The 26055-nt window shown below is 38.0% G+C and overlaps 1 protein-coding gene across 1 annotated transcript in view; it reads right to left on the bottom strand.

The window, feature by feature from the left end:
* Positions 1-443: 443 nt before the first annotated feature.
* C5H1orf185 (chromosome 5 C1orf185 homolog) overlaps positions 444-26055 on the bottom strand; it is a 172756-nt gene continuing 147144 nt past the window's right edge. Inside the window, exons 4-6 of the mRNA XM_045148625.1 lie at positions 16729-16864; positions 4246-4282; positions 444-864 (exon numbers count right to left, since the gene is read on the bottom strand). Of these exons, the coding sequence (XP_045004560.1) occupies positions 560-864; positions 4246-4282; positions 16729-16864 (478 nt within the window). The 3' untranslated portion in view covers positions 444-559. The remainder of the gene's footprint in view (positions 865-4245; positions 4283-16728; positions 16865-26055) is intronic.

Here is a 26055-nt window from a genome sequence, read left to right as displayed (position 1 = left end):
TTATAAGAACAAGTCAATATTGTTTACCAAAAGCATGACATGAAAGGATCTGAATAGGCAATTTGTGTGCTTCAAATTCAGAAAAGCCTATAGAGGTATTCCACACAGCTCTACTCACATTGAAATAAAATTTAAAATTCCCAAAATATCAGAAAGTGCTGTGGAAGTTTTATTCAAAAACATGTTCATGATAAAAATTTCTTAAAGTATTTCTCCTGTATGTTGCAAATACATTCCCATTATTTATGTGATGATATACAAGGAGTTTAAACTTAAAGTTCATGATGCCATTGTAAATATTCCTATAATTTCAATTTTCTAAAAGTAATCAGCAGGGGCTAGGTCCAGTCTATGGTAAAGAACAAGAAAAGCAGTATTAGCATGGACATGTAAGAAATACAGAAGCTTATAATTCAGCAACTTTGCCTGATTTCAATGGCTACCAGGTTTCAAAAGAAAAAAAAAGTCATCCCATATTATGTTGCAGGTTTTTTTTTTTATCTCAACCTCTCTGTGTGTTTGTGAAAATATGTCCTTAATGCTTTCATCTTTGTGATCATCATAAAATATCATATTCATTACATTTTTCAGGACAGTCTTCCAGTGAAATGGTTGACAAGTATGAGAACACTTTTTCGGTTAAAGGTTCTTTAAGAAAAGGCTTTGAAGAACCCTTTCTTGCTTCAGAATCATCATAAAACCAGTCATCTGCTGCTTCTACACTTTGGCTGCAATAAGAATCAGATGTTGATGTTGATAAGCTTAATGTAGCACTGCTGCCATTTTCAGCCGAGCTAGTCTCTGAGGGGTCACAGCTGATGTCTTGTTTTGCAAGGCAGCATTCTTCAGAATGATCTTCACTTTCTGTAAAACAAATTAGCCTATTATGAATACTGCATATGAATTCAGACTCTAGAGGTATAATGAACAGGAAAATTTTGTAAGGGAAAAATCCAAAGTTGTTATCATCCATACTAATGCTAAATATATAATTGAAACTAGCAATATTTTCATGATAACAAAGAGTTTAAAGTCCATTCTAATATAACCAACACATTTTAAAGGAAAATATTTTCATTAGGTTGAAAACCTTCATTCTAGAATGTTATAAAGGTTCTTGATGAAATAGTTAAGTATTTAATATTATTAACTATTATTAAATAATTTTATATAATAGTTAAGTATTGCCCTATTTAAAAACTTAGTGAGCAGGAAGATTACAAAAGGATTGGTCAGCAATAAGGGCTAACGGGTTGGCCTATACCAATTACAGTAACAGACTACTTTCTAAGGACTTACAATTTACAAAGCTACATTTTCAATGAGAATAATCTTTATTTGAAGCAATTTGTTTTAGTTGGGTTTGTTCTGTTTTGTTTTCTACAATGGGGTCTCTGTGTGTGCATGCATGTGTATGTGTGTATATGTATCCAGGTTTACATGTGTGTGGTCACATGGATGGATGGATGCATGTGTACATGCACATACATGTGTGTGGAAACTAGAGGAAAATAATATCTTCCTCTGAGATTATCCACTTTATTTGTATTATTCCTTTTTTCCCAGTGCTGAAACTGAACACAGGGGCTTATGCTTGCTAGGCAAGTGGTCATCCATTAAACTAAATGCTCAATCCCTGTTTTGGTGTTTTGAGATGTGATCTAACTATGTAGCTCAGGATGGCCTCAAACTTGCAGAAATACCCCTGACTCCACCTTCCAAGTGCTGGGACACCACACCTGGATCCACATTATGGATTTTTTTAAATTTTTATTTATTTATTTTAGAGCAACAGACAGAGAGAGAGAGAGGCAGAGAGAGAGATAGAGAGAGAGAGAGAGAGAGAGAGAGAGAGAGAGAGAGAGGGAGGGAGGGAGAGAAATGGCATGCCCGGGCCTCCAGCCACTGCAAACGAACTCCAGATGCGTGCGCCCCCTTATGCATCTGGCTAACGTGGGTCCTGGAGAATCGAGCCTCGAACCAGAGTCCTTAGGTTTCACAGGCAAGCACTTAACCACTAAACCATTTCTCCAGTCCCACATTATGTTTTTGAGACAAGATCTCACATTGGACCTAGACCTTACCTTTTTGGCTTGACTAGCTAGTCAGCAAGCCCTGGGGATGGATGTGAGTGCACTTAATGTAAGATATAAATTATTTTTTTTACTTTTTAAAAAATAGTTTTATTTTTATTTACTTATTTATTTGCAAGAAAGAGGCAGAGAGAGAGAAAGAGAGTATGGGGGAGGCAGGGCCTCCAGCCACTGCAAACAAACTCCAGACGCGTGCACCCCCTTGTGCATCTGGCTTACATGGGTGCTGGGGAATCAAACCGAAGTCCTTTGGCTTTGCAGGCAAACGCCTTAGTTGCTAAGCCTACTCTCCATTTAAAAGTGAGGAATCAGCTTTCAAGGAACATCTATGGAGTACCTCAGCATACCCAGCACTGAGAATACAGAAAGTCCTGCCTGCTAGATATTTTCAATCTTGTGAAAGAGATAAAAGCAAACAGGTGGATGTGATAGACAGGATTTACTGGGTATAGGGCATGGTGGGAGGTGTATTTGAGGCCAGGAGAGGTTTCCCAGCAAAGACTTACTGAGTCTATGAAGAGGGTAGGAAGAGGTATGAAATAGCAAGGCTGGTAAATGCTGGCCTGGAATGCTGATCTAGGCCTTCTGGTTTGCTGGAAGATATACCCTCTTTGCACCTAAAATTTCCATTTGGGAGTAAAATAACAGGTTCATACAAAAATCAGTGTCTTGCTGGGCATGGGCACATGCCTTCAATCCCTAGCACCTGGAGGACAGAGATAGGTAGATAAGGATTTCAAGGTCATTCTTAACTATTTAACAAGTTAGTTAAAAGGTAAGCTAGGTACAAGATGAGTATCCAAAAATAAGAGTGTCCTTATCTAGTTATCTTTCTGTTTTGTCACATGTCTCCCAGAAAAGGAGCTATTGTTTGTAATATCAAACAAACTTGTGCTGTGATTTATTTTTATCTTTTTTTATTTTTGAATATTTTTAAAAAATACTGTATTTATTTAAGAGAGAAAGAATGGGCACATCAGGGCCTCTAACCGCTACAAATGAATTCCAGATGCATGTACCACTTTGTGCATCTGGCTTTATGTGGGTACTGGGGAATCAAACCTGAGTCCTTTGGCCTTGCACAAGCACCTTAACTGCTAAACAATCTCTCCAGCCACTTAAAAAAAATTAGCAAAAATCTCCATACTTATATACAATGAAACCTGATTACAAGACATTTTGATATATGGTCAAATCTCATCTGTCATGTCAAGATAGCTATTATTGGTACCACTTCACAAAAGAGGGAATGGAGGCTTAGAGAAGCAGCCCATCATAAATCAGACACAAGACACATGTCAACCTAGATATTTATTAAATCCCATGCCTTTTCTAGAGTATTGTCTAGACTATACATTGGAATGTTAAAAATTTTGTTTTAGGCCAGGTATATTAAAGCATGCCTATACTCTCTCTTCCGCCCGCCCCTCTCTCTGTTTAAAAATAAATCAATAAAAATATTAAAAGAAAACAAATAAAAGTTAAATTTTAGAAAGTATCATTTCTTAACACACATTACATCATACTTTACATGTTAACTTTGTGATATTTTACACATAATTTTTGTTTAAAATACTTTATCAACCAGGTGTGGTGGCACATTCCTTTAATCCTAGCACTTAGGAGGAAAAGGTAGGAGGATTGCTGTGAGTTCAAGGCCATCCTGAGACTACAGAGTCAGTTCTAGGTCAACCTGGGCTAGCTTGAGACACCTGGAAAATACACAAAAAAAGAAAACTTTATCATATTTTATTTATACTTTTTATTTCCAAAATTATGTAGGACATAATTTTTAGGTACTAAAATATGACTTAAAATATCTAAATGGTTATAAAAAATCTTTTTTTGTTGTTTACTTTTTGGTCTCTCTCCTTCCCCACAAGCTCGTTTTAGCCTGGAGCACTATTATATGGCTTTCATTCTGTCACTTTTGGGTTCAAATAGGAGATAAAATTTTTAATTTCAAAGAGGTGAAATTGCAAACTTTGTTTTGTTAAAAATGATATGCCTAGTCATATATTAATAATTAACACTTCTATTGAATTTTCATGGCATTGAAAATAACATTTTATATAGCCTCTGGATTCCTCTAGATGTGGAAATCACATTTATTATACACTAAGACTTTGAAGAAATTGTTGAGAAAACGTACCTTTTATCCATGCTGCTTCTTTTTTTCTTTGCTCCTCCTACATAAAAGTTATTTATATTTAAAAATAATTTTATATAGTTTCTATATTTTATCTGTGGATGTATATGTGTAACAAATGCTACCATTATAAGCTTTTAATTAAAATATTTTTGTACAATATAAATTTCTTTTACCAAAATGTATTGACAGGAAAGAAATATCAATTATCATTTGAAAATAACTTGAACTGATTCATGAAAGAAATAAAATTGTGAAAAATGGTTTAAACTAGGTTTTTCTTGTCACTAGCTTAGAGTCACTTGGTTGTAACTACAGCTAATAACATAGAGCTCCTAGTTCTACTTTTCTAATTAATTGATTATAACAACACAAGTTAATTTTGACTGAATGCCTTTCTGAAAATGGGAATATCCTTTTAAGGCAAATAAAACATTGCTTAAACAGTATATTTCACATGTGGTATGGGAAGTATAGTGTAAGATTCTCAAACATCAGAGTATCTGAATTGCCTGGTGTGCTTGTTAAAGGGAGGGCCCATTGACACACTGTCAGATACTAATGAAGTAGATGTCCTGGGAGAAAAACTTGGAAATATTCACTATAATACACTTGGCTAATGATTACAATTCAAATTTTCTTTAGATCACTGGCTAAACAACAGATAGAACATTTGGGATACAGTAGGTAAAAACAGGCTAAAAGGATAAAAATATGTTTTCTAAGAATGAAAGCATGACATTCTCAGGAAAATGGATGGAACTGGAGATCATTATGTTAAATAAAATAAGGAAGACTCACAAAAACAAATGTTGCATAATTTTAGTAAACAGAATATACATTTAAGTGTGTGTGTGTGTGAGAGAGAGAGAGAGAGAGAGACAGAGAGAGATGAAAGTAGAAAGGGAACTATGAGAGGAGAAGATGAGGTCCAAGGGGAGTGGAGGACAAGAGAGGGTGATGGAATATGTATGTCATGACAGCAGAAGTGGGGAGAATTTGGGGAGGAAATGATACAAGCAAGAGGAGGAAAGAGGGGAGAGGGTAGGTAAGAACAAACTAATATATATATATATATATGAAATGCTATAGTGAAACCCATTTCTTTGTATATTAACCCAAAAAATTTTTTAAAGAATGCTTTCTTTTGGGCTGGAGAGATGGCTTACTGGTTAAGAGCTTGCCTGTGAAGCCTAAGGATCCCAGTTCGAGTCTCCCCAGGACCCATGTTAGCCAGATGCACAAGGGGGCGCACACATCCAGAGTTTCTTTGCAGCAGCTGGAGGCCCTGGAGTGCCTATTCTTCCTCTCTCTCTCTCTCTCTCTTTCTCTCTTTCTGTCACTCTCAAATAAATAAAAATAAACAAAAAAATTTAAAGAAAAAGAATGCTTTCTTTTGTAATAACACTCTCTTCAATAACTAATCAATTCCCATGAAACTTGATCCACTGTATTCATATCCATTCTAGTCCATTCATACAGGTGGAACTCTCATAACCTGATTACCTTCCAAGGGCCAACTCTTGCCATGAAATGATATATCTCAAGCATTGAAGTATATAACTTCCAATCAAGATTGCTATATCCAACAAAGCTACCTTTCAAAATGTATAGAGAAATTAAGGCTGCTCATGACTACCAAGCCAGCACTGAAGAAAATACTTAAAGTACTACTTTACTCAGGGAAGGATGGAAGTTTCAATTTTGAGAAGAAAGAGTAAATTTCATGAGAGAAATAGATGAACAAAGGAGAGTGAGGAAGGAATGAATCTATCTTTCCAACACAGTAAATCACAAAACATCTAATCTAAACATCATCTAAACATCTGGGCATGGTGGTACATGTCTTTAATCCCAGTACTTGGGAGGCAGAGGTAGGAGGATCACCATGAGTTCAAGGTCGCCCTGAGACTACATAGTGAATTCCAGGTCAGCCTGGGATAGAGTGAGACCCTACTTCGAAAAACCCAACCCCTCCCCACATAAAAAAAAAAAAGAGGATAAAAGGAATGGAGAGATGGCTTAGCAGTTAAGGCACTTGCCTGCAAAGCCTAAGGACCCAGGATCAATTCCCCAGTATCCATGTAAAACAGCTGCACAAGATGGCACATGTGTGTAGAGTTCATTTGCAGTGGTTACAGGCCCTGGCATGCCCATTCTCTCTGTCTCTTTCTCTCCCCCTCTCTCTTCAATAAATAAGTAAATAAAAATAAAATGTTTTGAAAGAGGAGGAAGAAAAGAACAAACAATAATCCAACCAAGCAGAACAAAAGCAAAAAAAATTACAAGAATTAGCAAACCTCTCTTAATAATAATCTCAAATGTAAAAGGACACAAGTCACCAATGAAAAGATACAGACTAGCTGGCTAGAGTATAAAACAAAACCTAATAATCTGTTGTCTCCAAGAAACATACTTTATTGGCAAAGATATTCATAGACTAAGAGTCAAAGGGTGGAAGTCAATGTATCAAGTAGACAGAAGTCATAAACAAGCTGGCATACCTATTCTGTTATCTGATAAGGTAAATAATGTTGGTGTTCTCAATTTATCTTTCTTTCTATTTTTATTTTTTGTTAGGTTCTCACATACCAAGGCTGGCCTTGAACTCTCTATGTACCTGAGGATAAGACAACTCCTAACCATCTGCTTCTACCTTCCATATGCTGGGGGTCTCAGGCAAGCTCCATCATGTCTGGCTAGTGCTTACAAATTCATAGAACAAATACTAACAAGCAAAAGTCAGATAGGTCCTGAAACGATGGTGCAGTGGACAATTATAATATGCCACTCACACTGCAAGCTTTACACTGCAAGCTTTATATTTTACCGGCCAGGCCAAATGAGCCAACAGGTGTAATAGTGGCATATCTGTCATGGTGGAAACCAACTGCCCTTGTTTTGCACTGGAGGCCTGCTCCATGGGAGAGGATACATCTCTGATATGGAAAAGTTAAAACAGGGGTAGTCATGAGCCCTAGGGGTATAACATCTACTGCTGTCTAGCTAAATGTATATACTATGCATATCAAACTGCCAGTAAGCAGTTCTCTTAATGTTCACACCCATATATTAGTGCTACTCTCATTTTTGGTAGAGAATCTTCTCTTTTAAAATGGCAGTGACCTTGGAATTGTATCATGGTGCTAGAAAGAAGTGACAGGAATGCTCAGCACTGCAATATCTCTATCACACCTTCCAAGGCTCAGGGTCTAATGTGGAAGAGGTGGCGGAAAGAATGTAAGAGCTAAGGGTAGGACTCCTTACAATGTGCTCCCCCCAGACCATAATAATAGGAGGAAAAGATGATAACATCAAAATAAAAGAGAGCCTGATTGAGAGAGGGAGAGGATATGAGGGAGAATGGAGTTTCAAAGGGGAAAGTGTGAGGAGGGAGGGTATTACCATGAGATATTGTCTACAATCATGGAAGTTGTTAATAAAAAAATATTTAAAAAAATAAAAATAAAGAATATTTTTAAAAGAAGAAGAAAAAATAACATGCCACTCATAGTCATCCAAATGAATGATCTGAAGAAACTATAGAGCTAAAATTCACCACAAAGCCAGGTGTGGTGGTACATGCCTTTAATCTCAGCACTTGGAAGGCAGAGGTAGGAGGATCTCTATGGTTCAAGGCTAGCCTAAGATGACATAGTGAATTCCAGTTCATCCTGGGATGGAGTGAGACCCTACTTCAGAAAACTAATAAATGGGGCTGGAGAGATAGCTTAGCAGTAAAGGCATTTGTCTGCAAAGCCTAAGAACCCAGGTTCAATTCCCTAGGACCCACGTAAGCCAGATGCACAAGGGGCACATGCGTCTGGAGTTAGTTTGCAGTGGCTAGAGGCCCTTATGTGTCCATTCTCTATCTGTCTGTCTTTTCTCTCCCTCTCTCTGCTTGCAAATAAATAAATAAATTTACAAAAACAAGTAATGAATGAATAAATAAGCCACAGATCAAATGGACTTAAACAGGTATCTACACAATATTTTATCCAACAGATATGGAATCCACATTTTTCTCAGCTGCCCATTCTAGGTCACAAAGCAAATCTCAGCAAATAAAATAAAAATTTTATATCTTATCACATCATATTGGAATAAAACTAGAAATCAGAAATCAACAGCAACTTAGACCTCTGGTTGCTCAGACTGTTGTTAGTCATTTTTCCCCAGTAGCTCAAGAAACACTTTCTAGCACTAGACAGGCTAACTATCAGGGGACTGGCTTTCTTCTGAATTCCAGCCAGGTCTCTCCATGCTCTGTGTCAGCAGTATATGGTATCTTCAACAATAAGGTCTTGGATTTTGCTTCAGGCAGGTAACTAAGTGCTTTGACAAAAAGCAATCTTTATTTGGTGACTACATAGGCCTCTCTGATCAACAGTTCAATGTGGGTAGCAACCAATTTCTGGTACTGGGAGTTACAGGTTAAAGACAGGAGAAAATAAACTTTTCTTTTAAGCTTAGGCTTCATCCCACCCTCACCAGAGCCCTACTTTTCAGGTACCCCCCTTACTCCTTTTGAGGGTTATATCCTTTAAACTATCTCCAATGATAAAGATTTCTATGGTGTCAGCTCATTTTGAATTTAATTTTGTGTTAGTTTCCCCTCCTCCCCTTCCCCACCCCTCCCCCAAACTCTTCCACCCCTACTGTCTGGGTCTTGAGTTGTCTATCAGGTATGACAGCAACTTGAGTAGGTTCAGTAACGACAGATAAGTGACACCATGCAGTGTTTGTCTTTATGTGATAGTGTGATTTTGCTGAGATTGATCTGTTCCAAGTCTATTTTTCTACAAATTTCATTGTATCACTTTTTCTTACTGCTCAGTAGAATTCCATTCTGTAAAAGTATCACAACTTCAGTATCCATTCATCCAATGATGGGCACCTGGGTTGATTCCAGTTCTTACCTACAATGAATTGAGCAGCTATAAACATGGTTGAGCAAATGTCTACGAATTGATGCATGGAGCATTTAGGATAAATGCTCAGTAAGAAATAACTGGTTCTGTTGGTAGCCACAGCTGAATCCACAGAGGAAAGGGGAGACCAAGAGTACTGCTTCCTAAGATTTCGTTGTTATGGGATGCAAATGAGCTTAATGAATAAAATTAGAAAAGCAATGATCTATAAAACAGTGAGAATCTTAATTCTGCATTCTCAGTAAGGAATTAGAACATAAACTTCCTCTTCAAATAACTTAAGTTAAAGCTTGTAACACAAAATTAGAGCCACCTAATTTTATATACAGAAAATGAAATGATCATTTAGGTAACAAAACCAGAATGTCGAGAGCACAGAAAAGTCTTGTACTAGCATCTCATTGTATAAAGCAGTATGTACTTAGGTTATTTATTTCCCTACTCTTAATATAGTGTTTGATGCCTTAACTAAAGTAGTAAGGCAAGAGCACAAAATTAAAGAGATATAAATATGAAAGAAGGAAGTCAAATTATCCCTATTTCCAAAAAAATAAAAAAGCTCCTGGGCTGGAGAGATGGTTTAGTGGTTAAGCGCTTGCCTGTGAAGCCTAAGGACCCTGGTTCGAGGCTCGACTCTCCAGGACCCACGTTAGCCAGATGCACAAGGGGGCGTACACATCCGGAGTTCGTTTGCAGTGGCTGGAAGCCCTGGCACGCCCATTCTCTCTCTCTCTCTCTCTCTCTCTCTCTCTCTCTCTCTCTGGCTCTTTCTCTCTCTGTCACTCTCAAATAAATAAATTTAAAAAAAAAAAAAGCTCCTGTACGACAGAGACCTGGAAGACTTCACCAGAATATTTTTTTAATTTATTTTGTTTTATCTTTATTTATTTATTTGACAAAGAGACAAAGAGTCAGAGAGAGAGAATGGGTGCACCAGGGCCTCCAGCCACTGCAAACTCCAGATGCATGCGCCCCCTTGTGCACCTGGATAACATGGGTCCTGAGGAATCAAGCCTCGAACCAGGGTCCTTAGGCTTCACAGGCAAGAATATTCTTGGAATTGCTAAACTCTTTCAGCAATATAGGCAGAATATAAAATCAAACTACAACAATCAGTAGCTTTTCTACATACCAGTAACAAACTTGCTGAGAAAAAAAATCAGGTACAAAAGTCCCAGAAGAGCTCAAAAGGACAAGTGTGTGAGCCAGGCATAGTGGTGCCTGCCTTCAATCACAGCACTCAGGAGGCACAGAGAGGAGGATTGCCATGAGTGAGTTTTGAGACAACCCTGAGACTACATAGTGAATTCCAGGCCAGCCTAGGCTAAAGTGAAACCCTACCTAGAAAAAAAATAAATAAAATAAACACTCAAAAAAGACAAATGTGTGGCACAAGCCTGTAATTCCAGTACTTGAGAGCTAGAAGAAGGAAGATCACAAGTTCAAGGCCAGCCCTGGCTACATAGCAAATTCATGGCCTGACTGGACTACATGAAACCCTGATTCACAAACAAAATGAAATGAAACAAAAAAAAAAAAAAAAAAAAAACAGAGAAACATAGAGACATTAGCCTTTAAAAAGGTTGGAATTAACATAACCAAATAGATTAAAGATCTCTATGCAGAAAACTTTAAAATGCCTGAAAAAAGACACTGGAGAAGACACTAAAAGATGGAAAGATACCTATGCTCATAGATTGGAAGAAATAATACCATGAAGATGAATATATCACCAAATGCAGTCTCCAGATTCAATGCAATTGCCATCAAAATTCCAATTATATCCTTTATAGAATAGAAAAAAAATCCTAAAATTCACATGCAAACACCCACAAAAAAAAAATAATAATACAAGTAGCCAAAGCAATTCTAAGCAGAAAGAATAGTGCTTGAGGCATTCTGATTTCTTGATCTCGTATTACACTGTAGTGCTACAGAACTGAATAGAGTGAGCTACTGAGACAAAAACAGGCTAACAGACTAGAACAGAGGATCCAAAACTAAACCCTCTCTCAAAGCTATAGCTACCTAAACTTTGACAAAGGTATCAAAAACACACTGGGGGAAAAAAGACAGCCTCGTCAACAAATGGCACTTGGAAAAAACTGGATATTCACATGGAAAAGAATGAAAATAGATCCAACTCTCACCCTGCACAAAATTTAATTCAAAATGGATCAAAAATCTTAATGTAAGACCTGAAACTCTGAAACTGCCAGAGGAAATCAGGGAAACACATCAAATTATAGTGCATAGATAGGACTTTCTGACAAGGACGCCAATAGTCCAGGAAACACTACCAAGAACAGACAAATGGGATTGTATGACATTAAAAAGATTTTGGATAACAAAGGAAATAATCAGTAGTGTGAAGAAACAGTCTACAGAATGGGAGAAATCTTTGCCAACTGTACATCCAACAGGGGATTACTGTCTAGAATCTATAAACTCCAAAGATTAAATATCCCTCTCAATCATCTAATTAATAAGTGGGATAGGGAATTGAATAGACAGTTTTCAAAGGAAGAAATACAAAATGCCAATAAATATTTCAAAAAATGTTCAACATTTTGAGTCATGAGTGAGATGTAAATTAAAACTGCTTTGAGATTCCATCTCACCCCAGAGAGAATAAGTCTCATCAGGAAAACAAAGACAAATGCTGACAAAGGATGTGGGGAACTGCTAGCAGGAATGTAAACTGGTGCAGCCACTGTGGAAATCACTATGGAGATTCCTTAGATAACTAACAATATTGCTTTCTCCTATGGCTTAAATAAATAAGCTAAACAACAGAAAAGAATTATCATACCAGTCAGCATAAGTTAACATACCGTAGAGATCTTGCACCTTCATGTATATCACAACTGCAAAGATATAGAACCAACTAGAGGTATATGAAAAGATAAATGGGGGAGTGCAGAGATGGCTTAGCAGTTAAGGCATTTGCCTGCAAAGTCTAATGATACAAGCTGGATTCTCCAGCACATGCTTCTGGAGTTCATTTGCAGTGGCTGGAGTCCCTGTCATGTCCATTCTCTCTCTCTCCCCCCCACCTCTCTCTCTCTCACACACACAAGTAAATGCAATTAAAAATTTTTAATTTAATTTAATTTTAATTTTTTTTATTTATTTGAGAGAGACAGAGAGAGAAAGAGGGAGGGAGAGAGAATGGGCGAGCCAGAGCCTCCAGCCACTGCAAACGAACTCCAGATGTGTGCAACCCCTTGTGCATCTGGCTAATGTGGGTCCTGGGGAATAGAGCATCGAACCAGGGTCCTTAGGCTTCACAGGCAAGCACTTAACCGCTAAGCCATCTCTCCAGCCCAATTTTAATTTTTTAAATATGCTGGGCAAGAAGGTGCATGGATAAAGAAAATGTACATTTACATAACGAAATTTTATTCAACTATAAAGAAGTATGAAGTGATAACATTTGCAAAAGGTCAATGAGATCAATTATTTGATAATGAAATAAATCTAATTCAGAAAGACAAATATGGGAGAAATCCCTTATGCATTAATCTAGATTTAGATTTATTTGTATGTGACTATATATAGACTATGCAAAGAAAGGAGGAAATGGGGTGACAAGGGAGGTAATGGAATGTCTGTATAATATACATATATATCATGAAAGCATAAAGGAAAAATACAATTTCAGAGGAGGAAGGGGATAGCAAGAGGGGGAAAGAGCTGTGGGCAAGGGCATGGCTGGGCAAATAAGAACTAAATATAATGATATACATGTATTAAAGTGTTACAGTCACAGTGTCTGTCTTGATGGCACATACCTATAATCCAAGCACTTGGGAAGCTGAAACAAGTGGATAGTCACAAGTTCAAGACCAGCCCCACCTATCTGGTGAATTTCAGGCCAGTCAGGGCTACATAGTGAGACCCTGTTTCAAAACAACCAAAACCAAGCCAACCAACCAACCAAATAAAAAGACCCCTAATAAAAAAGTCATACAAGGAAGGTGGGGAGATGGCTCAGTGGGTAAGAGCACTTGCTGCACAAGTATGAGGACCTGAGTTCAATTCCCATCACCCTTGTAAAAAGCTAGGCAGGGCCATATATCCCTATAAGTTCAGTTTTTTATTTGCAAGCAGAGAGATACAGACAGAGAGAGAGAGAGAGAGAGAGAGAGAGAGAGAGAGAGAGAATGGGCATACCAGGGCTGGGAAAGGAGGGAAGGAAGGAAATGGAGGAAAGAAGCAAGGACAAAATGCCAAGTGAGTAAATTCACTGAAAAGGCTATATACTCTATGAGTGCAGCTACATGACATGCTAGAAGAGGCAAGAGCTAAGGAAACAATGAAATAATTTGGTACCAGGGTCCAAGGTGAAGGAGAGATGAACAAGAACACAGATTATTTTAAGGATAATAAAACTATTAAGTACTATGTTTAATGGTAGATATATGGCATTATGCATTTGTCAAACCAAGAATTTAAAACACCAAGAGTGAACCTTACACATAAACTGTGATTTTTCGATTATAATATATCAATGTGATTACATAAATTGTAAAAGTACTGCTCTGGTGCAGGATGTCTATAGTCTGGGAGAGTGTGAATATAGGGATATAAGCACCCTATTTCAGTTTTCAGGGAACATTGTAGAAGAAGAAGTAGAAAGAAATTAAGAGCCAGAAGATGGGGTAGAGTGCTGTGTAATGCTGTCTTCTCAACGTGCCCTTTCTGTGATTATTGTTACCTGCACAAGACCTACATGATATTGATGCTATCATCCTCCCATCACTGATTCTGGAGTGAAAAGAAGGCTTTAAAGTAGAAGAGGGACTGGTTGGAAAGAAGGAGTTCAGTGGAAAGGGGACATGGAAAGAGGAAAAGATACAGTAACAGGAAGGGATTATGATCAAAATATATTATATAGGAGCTGTGGAGATTGCTCAGTAGTTAAAGAAGCTTGCTTAGAAGCCTTCTGGTCAGGGATCTATTCCTCAGTAGCCAGATAAAGCCAGACGCACAAAGTGGCACATGCATGTAGAGTTTGTTTGCAGCAGCAAAGGGCCCTGGTGCACCCACACATACATACTCTCTTTTTTTCTCATTGTAAATAAAAATTTTAATAATATTATCATATACATGTATGAAAATTGCAAATAAAAAGTATTTTCCAAAAAATTATAAAAGCATGACCTGTATTATCTAGCCTGCCCACCACCAAAATCCACCTTGCTTAGAACAATGTCTAGTATATGAATCTTATCACATATTTGTTGAGTGAATAAGAAACAACCTAGCTAAAACTGGACTTGTGACACTGGTGCAAGTGTCTATTTGTCTGTTTTCACCACTAAATATGATGACATCACTATGTTATTAGTCCGTAGAATGTGATAGGTGCTTAATAAATTAATATTAAATGCACATTCAGAAACAATTTTCTTTGTAATGTAATATCTATTTCAAGCTATCCCCTATTTGGAAGTTAGTGCTAATAACCTTTAGAATTAATCTGATTTTTATAACTACCTACTTAAAACCCTTGGTAATAACAACATACTCTGTGTGGTGTTCACTATATGGCCACTCTTCTCAGTGCTTTTCACATACTAACTCATTTAATTCCACAAAAAAAAAAAAAAACATGGAAATGGAATTAGCCTCATTTTAAAGATGACAAAAGACATAGAAAAGTTAAAAGTATCTTGTCTCAGCTAAATTAATAGTGGAAAGGCCAAAATTTAAGCCTGTTTATTCTCATGAGCATAATCCCATGTTTTTACTGGATTTGTACAGCCTGTGGAATAAAATCCTTAGGGGTCAAAGGATGCTCCAAGTTTTTTCCCCTATCACTCCTTTCTACAAATCCTGGGCTCCAGACATACCATTTCACTGAATTTTTGTATGGTATTTAAAAGCTGCAAACCTTTGAATGTAAAATGTCTTTTGTTCTCTTTCCTCCTGGCAAAACCATATCTCCCCCATGGTTCAAGGAATTTTGCAGAAGAGGAGGCAGTTTAGATTGTAAGAGCCACAGGTTGACACATGATGCCCAGAGGCATTCCCTCCCCTACCCCAAAATAACTGACCGCTGCTCCCACATTGCATAACCCACAACCCCATAGGGAATACTTACAACTCCATGAGGAGGGTCCCCAATGGAATGGGGGCAGAGACAAGGGAAAAGAGGATAGCAACACATGATGTATCCACATGAAATATGTTGCTAATAACAATAATTTTAAAAGATAAAATAAAAACTGGCATAAACTCCCACAGACACCATGCACACATCAGTGAAAATAAATATATTTTTTAATTGATGTATTCTCTTGGAAGCTTTCTTCAAAACAGGATCCCCCACCTGCACTTTTAGAGTCTGTCAGTTGTAACCACATAATGTCATAATTACTATAAATTTGTACATCTTTCTTTTCTACCAATTTTTGCCTCATCTAGGTCTAGACTCATATCTTCTTTATTGATGTAGGCTCAGCTCAGTGATGAACCAGTGCTGCCATGAGGCATTGCATAAATGGTTACTAAGCAAGTGAATGAACACTGAGTTCAATCTGAATTCAATAAAGATATGCAATAAAACTTTGACATCCTATGTCTGCCACTGTTTACCTATGAAGGCTATCTGGTCATTAATGTATTCATGTTCTTTGACTATTGTTTTCAATTTCTACTACTCTCTGTCTTGTTTTATTTCACCCTCATAACACAGAGTTAATTATATTCTGTCTTTCTCACTACCACCGTACCACACAAGCTCCTTGTAGCAGGAACCAAATTTTCCTATCCTCAATTTGGGCCAGAGCTTCAAATACAATAAAGGATTTGTAGATCTTTATTAAATTGAATTCAGTTTCAATTAATTGATTTGGTTAGGACATCTGGTTATCTGAATAATCTTTGTTCTCTAATTTTTTATCCTCTGGCAGGCCTAATTTGGTTTTATTTTTTCACATGCCATAAACTTCTTGTTATTACTAACCAACCCTATATAAGGAATGTAAGTTCATAAGTTAGAGATGTAAAAGCAACTGTAGGCAGTATATTTCCATTTAATTTTTAGTTTAAAAAAATAAGAAAAAGTAACAACAAAAAAGAGAAACTGGGCTGGAGAGATGGCTTACCGGTTAAGTGCTTGCCTCTGAAGCCTAAGGACCCCAGTTCAAGGCTCGATTCCCCAGGACCCACATTAGCCAGATGCACAAGGGGACGCACAGGTCTGAGTTTGTTTACAGTGGCTGGAGTCCCTGGCACGCCCATTCTCTCTCTCTCTCTCCCTCTCTCTCTCTCTCTTTCTCTCTCTCTCTCTCTCTCTCTTTCTCTCTCTCCCTTCCTCCCTCTTTCTCTCTCTGTCTGTCACTCGCAAATAAATAAATAAAAATAAACAACAAAAAAAAGAGAAACTTACAGTTTGCTTATACTATGAACTCTAGTTTGGATAATTATATTTGGCAACATACCATTGTTCCTTAAACCACAAAACAGCAGTCAATAATTTATCTTTTAAAGACAACAAAACTAGTGGTATGGTTTGAAAATATTACTATAAAATATTGTACTCTACCTGCAAATGGCCTCTTCCATCATGAAAGTTTTGAGAAATAAAAACACACTGAGAATTAGATTTAACCTTCACCTTTGATGTTCTTTGTGCAAGTTTCTCATCAGTTAATTTAACTATGGAATTTTGAAATATTTCTCTGAAAAACATTTTATAGGGAATATGATTAAACATGAGTTAGATTATAAGCCAATTAAAATTATTGTTTCTAATATTTATTCATAAGGTTTGAAAATTAAAATAAGGGCTGGAGAGATGGCTTAGTGGTTAAGCGCTTGCCTGTGAAGCCTAATGAACTCAGATCGAGGCTCAATTCCACAGAACCCATGTTAGCCAGATGCACAAGGGGGTGCACGCATCTGGAGTTCATTTGCAGTGGCCAGAGGCCCTGCAGCACCCATTCTCTCTCTCTCTCTCTATCTGCCTCTTTCTCTCTCTCTGTCTATCACTTTCAAATAAATAAATAAAAATGAAAACAAAACAGAAATATAAAATTAAAATAAATATTTCTCAGGCCCTCGCAGATTTGATAGAGATGACTCAAAACTCATTAAAGCAGAAAATCAGAGGCTCAACACTTAAAGGAGGCTTTTAATATACCCTCCAAGGCTCAGAGAACACTGTGGAAGAAGGGGTGGAAAGAATGTAAGAGTCACAGGTGGGAAGGTATATTCTGAAGCATTGTCCATCCTGCCCCCATCAGAGACTGACTAGTACATTCATAACCCCACAGTGAATACCTATAACCCCCCTGAGGAGGGCCAATGGAAAGGGCAGGACAGAGGGAACATAAGAGAATAACCTGATGAGACTATGATCAATACACAATATGTTCATACAAAAAGTAAGTGTGTGTGTGTGTGTGTGTGTGTGTGTATTACAATTTTATTTTTAAATATTTTTAATATTTTATTTTTATATATTCATTGGAAAGAGTGAAAAAGAGAGAATTGGTGCACTGAGGCCTCTACCCATTGTAAACAAACTCCAGACACATTCACCACCTTATGTATCTGGCTTAGGTGGGTCCTGGGGAATTGAATGTAGGTCCTTTGGCTTTGCAGACAAGCACCTTAACCACTAAACCATCTCCTCAGCCCAATATATTACAATATTTGTAAAGTTTTTATTAGCCATCTTAGCATGGAGGCAAGGAGAGAAATATAGGGCTCATTGGCCAGCCTATATAACTAACTGGTGCACTCCAGGACAATGAGAACGCTGTATTAAAAAGAGAGACAACTTCTGGCCAAGATGGTGACCACCTAACAGTTCCACAAACCCTAGGAAAGAAAGGAAAGGCATTAAGGGTTCACTGGGTCTTTTAGAGGAGAGCAATCTCTAATAGATCGCCAGTGGGAGGGCACAGAGGGGGAAGAAAGGGAATTGCTGATTCCCTCACTTGCAGGTAGCCCAACAGTTCCCCCCCCTCTCCCCAAGCAGCCACTGTACCCACAGTCCCAGCTTCAGGAAACTCCTGCACTTACTGTAGGAAAGGGTCCCAGGCCAACATAGTTCCACTAGCCTCACTGCACAGGGGCGATTGCCCTGCTACCCTTGCCCACACGTGAGCTTGGGCAGGGTTCGCCTGCTGGCCCACTGGAGCTCAGGCTTCATCAGTCCACTTGCCCACTACACGCACACCTTCGATCCCTGCTTGTGCAAGCTTAGCCTGCTCTGCCCATTTGCCCACTTACTGCTCTGACCACCACTGGTCCACATGTGAGCTCAGGGCCAGTCCACCTGCCCACGCAAACTCAGGCTCACTCTGCCTGTCTGTGCCAGTTCAGGTGCAATCCCATGCCTGTCTGCCACACCAGCTGCTCACCAGTGTCCTGTTGCTTGTGAGCTCAGACTGCTTCTATGTCCAATATGCCGCCATGTGAGTTTAGACTGCTTTGGTGCTTAGTGCTGAAGCAGCTTTGGCACATCACTGTGTGAGAACTCAGGCAACTTTTGCACCCCTGCCACTCAGGAGCTCAGGTTGCTTTGGCATTCTGCCAAGTAAGAGCTCAGACAGCTTTGGGATCTGTCCTTGGGCTGCTTCAGCTTCCCACTGTACTTGAGCTCAGGCGGATCCACCCACCCACGTGTTAGCTCAGGACCCCTCAGGCCATCTGATTGTCTGCCAGCTAGCCCTGCCAGCTCCCCTAAGAGGCACCACTTCCCCTGTCCATCGAGACCACAGTCCTACTCTCCCTGCCCATACACTGTGATGGGCAGACCACAGCACAAAAGAAATAACATGAAAAATCAAATGCAAGAAAATCCAGTTAGATCACCCAATCCTACAATGAACATCTCTAATCAAAACATAGAAGAGTCATTAGTGTCAGAACACCAAAATGAAGCTATGAGCAATGCAACCCTGACCAAGACACTGGTAGAACTTGCAGAAAGCAACAAAGGACCAATAATTGTGTGGATGCTACCATCACTAGACTAGACCTAATAGATAAGAAAATGGAAGGAGTTCAAAGACAGTTAAGAGATATGAAGGAGAGTGAAAAAGAAGACCTCAAAAATCAGCTGGTGATGCTAAATGCAGACATAAAGAAATGCAAGGATGAAGTCCAAGAAGCATCAAGAAAATCAGAAAATGATGTGAAAAGGGAGCTCGACAGAGGGGTGGAAACTATACATAGAAAAGTAGGAGAAAATGCAAACCTAATTGAACAAGTCCAAAAGTCTCTAGAAGCTCTCAAGAATAGAGTCAGCCATGTGGAGAATAGAAACTTGGATCTAGAAGACAAAATGGAAAAAACAGTTCAAAAGTTTCAATAAGTTAAAAAATTTCTGTGAACAGAACATGAAGGAATTGTGATATACATACCCCTAAATGTCCTAATATCCAAATCATTGCAATACCAAAAGGAGAAGAAATTCAGACCAAAGGTATGGAGAACTTATTTAACAAAATAATCAAAGAAAACTTTCCCACTCTCTCAAAAGAAAGGCCCATCAAGATACAAGAAGCTAACAGAACTCCAAACAGATTGGACCAAAGGAGAAACTCTACAAGACATATTGTCATTAAGGCTTTAAACATTGACACCAAAGAGAAAATCCTAAAAACATCTAGGGAAAAACAGCACATCACTTTTAAAGGTAACCCCATCAGACTTACCTCAGACTTCTCAATGGAAACCCTGAAAGCCAGAAGGGCCTGGAATGAAAAACTACAAAGTCTAAGAACCTATGGCTTCCAACCCAAAATACTCTACCCAGCAAAAGTATCCCTCATAAAAGATGGTGAAAGAAAAACTTTTCATGACAAAACTCAGCTTTACAAAACCAAACCTACACAGAGTTTCAGGAAATTCTCCACACAGAAGAATCAAATAATCAAATTCAAATGTCTACAAGAAGCAAATCACAATAATCAAACTCAGAGAAGGCACAAAAACCTTCAAAGTCCATGAAAACACCAGACCACATATACCAACACAATATGGCAGGGATCAAATCAAATCTCACAGTCATTACCCCAAATATTAATGGCGTTAACTCATCCATCAAGAAACATAAGTTAACCAGATGGATCAAAAAACTAGATCCCTCAATCTGTTGTCTTCAAGAAACCCACTGCACCACTGAAGAGAGACACCTCCTCAGGGTGAAAGGGTGGAAAACAATATTCCAAGCAAACAGTAATAAGAAAGCAAGATATAGCTATATTAATATCAGATAAAACAGACTTAAAACCACAAATAATCAAAAAAGACAAAGAAGGCCACTTCCTACTTATCAAGGGGCTGATCCATCAAAAGGATATTACATATTGAGCAATAAAAATAAGGCTGGTGGTATCACCATACCTGATTTTAACCTATACTACAGAGCCATAGTAACAAAAACACAATGGTACTGGCACAAAAGCAGACATGTAGATCAATGGAACAGAATAGAGGACCCAGATGTAAGCCCAGGTAGCTATAGCCACCTGATATTCAATAAAAATGCCAAAAATACTCATTGGAGAAAAGACAGCCTCTTCAACAAATGGTGTTGGGAAAACTGGATATGTATCTGTAGAAGGATGAAAATAGGTTCTTCCCTCTCTCCATGCACAAGAATTAAGTCCAAATGGATTAAAGACCTTAACATCAGACCAGAAACTCTGAAAATGCTAGAGGAAAAAGTAGGGGAAACCCTTCAACATGTTGGTCTTGGCAAAGACTTTCTGAATACAACCCCAAATGCTCAGGCAATAAAACCACAGATTAACCACTGGGACCTCATGAAATTACAAAGATTTTGCATTGCAAAGGACACTGGGAATAAAGCAAAGAGGCAACCTAAAGACTGGGAAAAAATCTTTGCCAGATATATATCTGATAGAGGATTAATATCTAGGATATACAAAGAACTCAAAGACTTAAATAATAAGAAATCAAACAAGCCAATCAAAAAATGGGCTATGGAGCTAAATAGAGAGTTCTCAAAGGAAGAAATATGAATGACATATAAGCACCTAAAAAATGTTCTACGTCACTAGTTATCAGGGAAATGCACATTAAAACTACATTGAGAATCCATCTCACTCCTGTCAGATTGACTACCATCATGAAAACAAATGATCATAAATGTTGGTGGGGATGTGGAAAAAGAAGAACCCTTCTACACTGCTGGTGAGAATGCAATATTCTCCAGCCATTGTGGAAATCAGTGTGGTGGTTCCTAAAATAGCTAAAGATTGATCTACCATATGACCCAGCTATAGCACTCCTAGGCATATATCCTAAGGACTCATCTCATTTCCTTAGAAGTATGTGCTCAACCATGATTATTGCTGCTCAATTTATAATAGCTGGGAAATGGAACCAGCCTAGATGTCCCTCAACTAATGAGTGGATAATGAAGATATGGCACATTGATACAATGGAGTTCTACTCAGTGGTAAAGAAAAATGAAGTTATGAAATTTGCATAAAAATGGATGGATCTGGAAAGGATTATACTAAGTGAGGTGACCCAGGCCCAGAAAGCCAAATGCCACATGTTCTCCCTCATATGTGGATCCTAGATACAGATAACTGGGCTTCTGCATGAGAAGGAAAAAACTCAGTAGCAGAGGCCAGTAAGTTAAAAAGGAAATATAAGGGGAAGAGAAAGGAAGGGAGGAGGATACTTAATAGGTTGGTATTGTATGTATGTAAGCATAATGATTGAGATGGGGAGGGGATATAATGGAGAATGGAATTTCAAAGGGGTAAGTGTGGGGGGGGAGGGTATTACCAGGAGATATTTTTTTTTTATAATCATGGAAAATGTTAATAAAAATTGAGAAAAAAAGAGGATATTACAATCATAAATCTGTATGCACCAAACACAGGGGCAGCACAGTTCATAAAGCAAAACCTACTTGACAATAAAACAGAAATAACCACCAACACCATCATAGTTGGGGACTTCAATACACCATTATCAGTAATAGACAGATCATCCAAACAGAAACTCAATAGGGAAGTAAGAGAGCTCAACAAAACAATAGATGACTTAGACCTAATGGACATCTACAGAACATTCCATCCAAAATCCACACACTACACATTCTTCTCTGCAGCCCATGGATCTTTCTCTAAAATAGATTTTATACTGGGTCACAAGGCCTGCCTCCATATATTTAGGAAGATTGACATAACTCCCTGCATGATATCAGATCATAGTGCTATTAGAAATTAACAACAAAAGACCCAACAAGAATCACATCAGCTCCTAGAAACTGAAAAGCACACTTTCAAATAATAAATGGATAGTGGATGAAATAAAAAATGAAATTGCAAAATTTCTAGAAATGGATGAAGATGAGAATACATCATACCAAAAATTATGGGACACAATGAAGGCGATCCTCGGGGGAAAATTCATAGCACTAAATGCCTTCAAAACAAAGACAGAGAGATCCCAAATCAATAATCTAACCATCCACCTGAAGGCACTGGAAAAGCAAGAAAAATCCAACCCAAAAAGCTCCAGAAGAAAAGAACTAATTAAGATCAGAGCAGAAATTAATGAATTGGAAACTAAGAAAACAGTTTTTAAAATTGACAAAACAAAGAGCTGGTTCTTTGAAAAAATAAACAAGATTGACAAACCCCTGGCCAATTTTATCAAGAAAAAAAGAGAGAGAGATGCATCAAATTAACAAAATTCAAAATGAAAAAGGACAGATCACAACAGACATAAATGAAATAGGGAGAATCAGAAGGATTTACTCTACTCCACAAAACTGGATAATATGGAGGAAACAGATAAATTTCTGGACACATATGATCTATCAAAGCTAAACTCAGAGCAGATTAATCTTCTAAGCAAACCTATCACACTCATTGAGATTGAAAAAGTAATTTAAAAAATCTCCCCCCCAAAAAGAGTCCAGGACCAGATGGCTTCTCAGCTGAATTCTATCAAACCTTCATGGAAGAACTCAAACCATTGCTTCCCAAACTTTGCCACACAAATAGAAAACAGAGAAAGCTCCCCTACTTCTTCTATGAAGCTATTATCACCTTAATTCCAAAACCAGGCAGATATGCCACAAAAAAAAACTACCACCCTATTTCCCTGATGAACTTAGATGCAAAGATCCTGAACAAAATCCTTGCAAACTGAACCCAACAACACATGAAATGCATTATCCACCATGATCAGGTGGGAATTATTCCAGGAATGCAGGGGTGGCTCAATATACAGAAATCTGTCAATGTAATACAGCACATAAACAAGGTTAAACACAAAAGCCACATGATCATTTTGATAGATGCAGAAAAGGCCTTTGACAAGATACAACATCACTTCATGATCAAAACATTGGAGAGAATTGGCATGGTTGGTTCATACCTTAACATAATAAATGCAATATACAAAGCTTCTAAGGCCCAAATAATACTTAATGGAGAGAGACTGGAGGAATTCCCATTGAGATCAGGAACAAGATGGGACTTTCCACTCTCACTTCTGCTCTTCAATATAGTTCTGGAAGTCCTAGCTCAAGCAATAAGACAGGAGAAAGAAATAAAAAGGACATAATTTGGAAAGGAAGAAGTTAAGTTAGCTCTACTCACTGATGATATGATTGTATACATAACAGACAGGAGAGATTCCATCCCAAAACTCTTGAAGGTGATTAACTTTTATAGCAAAGTAGCATGATACAAAAATCAATGCACAAAAATTAGTAGCCTTTCTATATGCAAATGACAAAGATACAGACAAAGAAATAATGGATATGGTCCTATTTTCAACAGCAACAACAACAAAAAAATACCTTGGAATAACATTAACCAAGGAAGTGAAAGATCTACACAATGTAAACATAAAAACACTTAAAAAAGAAATTGAGGAGCACTTGAGAAAATGCTCCTGGATAGGCAGAATTAACATTGTGAAGATGGCAATCCTACCAAAGGCAATATACAGGTTTAATTCAATTCCAATTTAAATCCCCACATTGTTCTTCACAGAGACAGAAAAAATGATCTCAAATTTCACAGGGAAATCCAGAAGGCCTCGAATATGCAAGCATATCCTCACCAAAAGAAATACCTCTGGAGGCATCACCATACCTCACCTAAATCTATCTTACAAAGCCATAGTACTAAAAACAGTATGTTACTGGCATAAAAACAGGCGTATAGACTAATGGAATAGAATTGAGGACATGGACTTTGGGTCAAGCAACTACAGCAACTTGATATTTGACAAAGGCCATAGCAATATAGGCTGGAAAAGAAGACAGCATCTTCAACAAATGGTGCTGGACAAACTGAATAAGCATATACAGGAAATTGAAACTTGATCCACACGTCTTACCATGCACAACACTCAAGTCCAAGAGGATCAAAGACCTCAATATAAGACCAAAAACTTGGCTACTACTGGGAGAAAATATAGGAGGAACTTTCCATGATATAGGAATGGGAAAAGGCTTCATGAGCAATACCCCAGTAACACATGATCTTAAACAGTCACTCAACCAATGGGATCACATGAAGCTGAAGAGTTTCTGCACAGACAAGCATACAATAAACAAAGCCAATTGATTACCCACAGAATGGGAGAAAATATTTGCAGGTTATCCAACTGACAGAGGTCTAATCTCCAGAATCTACAAAGAACTCAGAAACCTAAACAATAAAAAGTCAAACAGCCCACTCACAAAATAGGGCAAAGAGCTGGACAGGCAGATCACAGAGGAAGAAATACAAATGGAAAACACACAATTAAGAAAATCCCTAATCATCAGGGGAATGAAAATCAAAACAACTATGGGATTCTACCTTACCCCAGTAAGGATAGCAAACATCAAAAAATCAAAGGAAAATAAATCCTGGCAAGGATGTGGAGAAATAGGGACGTTCATCCACTGTTGGTGGGAATGTAAAATGGTACAACCACTTTGGAAAGCAATATGTAGACTCCTGAAAAAGCTGACTATAGTGTTACCAGCAGACCCAGTATTCCCTTACTGGACATGTAGTCTAAAAACTTTAAGTTTCAGTCCAGAGATACTTGCTCAACCATGTTCATAGATGCTCAATTCATAATAACTAAGAGCTGGAATCAACCCAGATGTCCATCATTAGAAGAATGGATAACTAAGATGTGGTATATCTACACAATAGAATTCTACACATCACTAAGAAAAAATGACACAGTGAAATTTGAGGGAAAATAGTTGGACCTGGAACAGATCATTCTCAATGAACTTAATCACAGAAAGTAAATCACCATATAGACTCACTCATCTATAGCACCTAACCTATATCTACCCAAGATGCCAACCTACCCAGCAAGCATCTCTAGGACAATAAGGAGGGTAGGGAGGGAGGGGAAGGCAAGGTAGGGTGTGGGAGACACAAATATAGACCCAAATGGCAATGATACCATATAATTCTACATCCTAAAAGGCATACCAAATGATTGAACCTTCATCAGGCCTTTAGAGGGAACACCTGAGCCACAAGACACTGGAGAGGGTACAATGAAGACTGACCTTAATCTTCTACTGCTTCTCTCTCAACCTCTCTCTCTCTCTCTCTCTCTCTCTCTCTCTCTCTCTCTCTCTCTCTCTTTCTCTTCTCCAACTCTTTTATATTAGTTATCTTTTTCTTCCTTCTCTTAGTGGGTACTGACCTCTAACTCCCAGTACCAGAATATGGCTATCATCCACAATGAGCTTTTTATCAGAGACCTACAAGGTTTCCTAAAAGAGAGACAGATTTCTGTCAGAGTACTTGATTACCCACCAAAGGTTAGTGGTAAGACCCTACTGCTGAAGTCACCATATGCAATTGACAAGTAACATGGAGTGACATGGCTGGAAGCT

Source organism: Jaculus jaculus, chromosome 5 (assembly GCF_020740685.1).
Source record: "Jaculus jaculus isolate mJacJac1 chromosome 5, mJacJac1.mat.Y.cur, whole genome shotgun sequence".
NCBI classification, from domain to species: domain Eukaryota; kingdom Metazoa; phylum Chordata; class Mammalia; order Rodentia; family Dipodidae; genus Jaculus; species Jaculus jaculus.
Note: the sequence above shows the minus strand (reverse complement) of the source record. Positions and strands in the feature narration are given on the sequence as shown.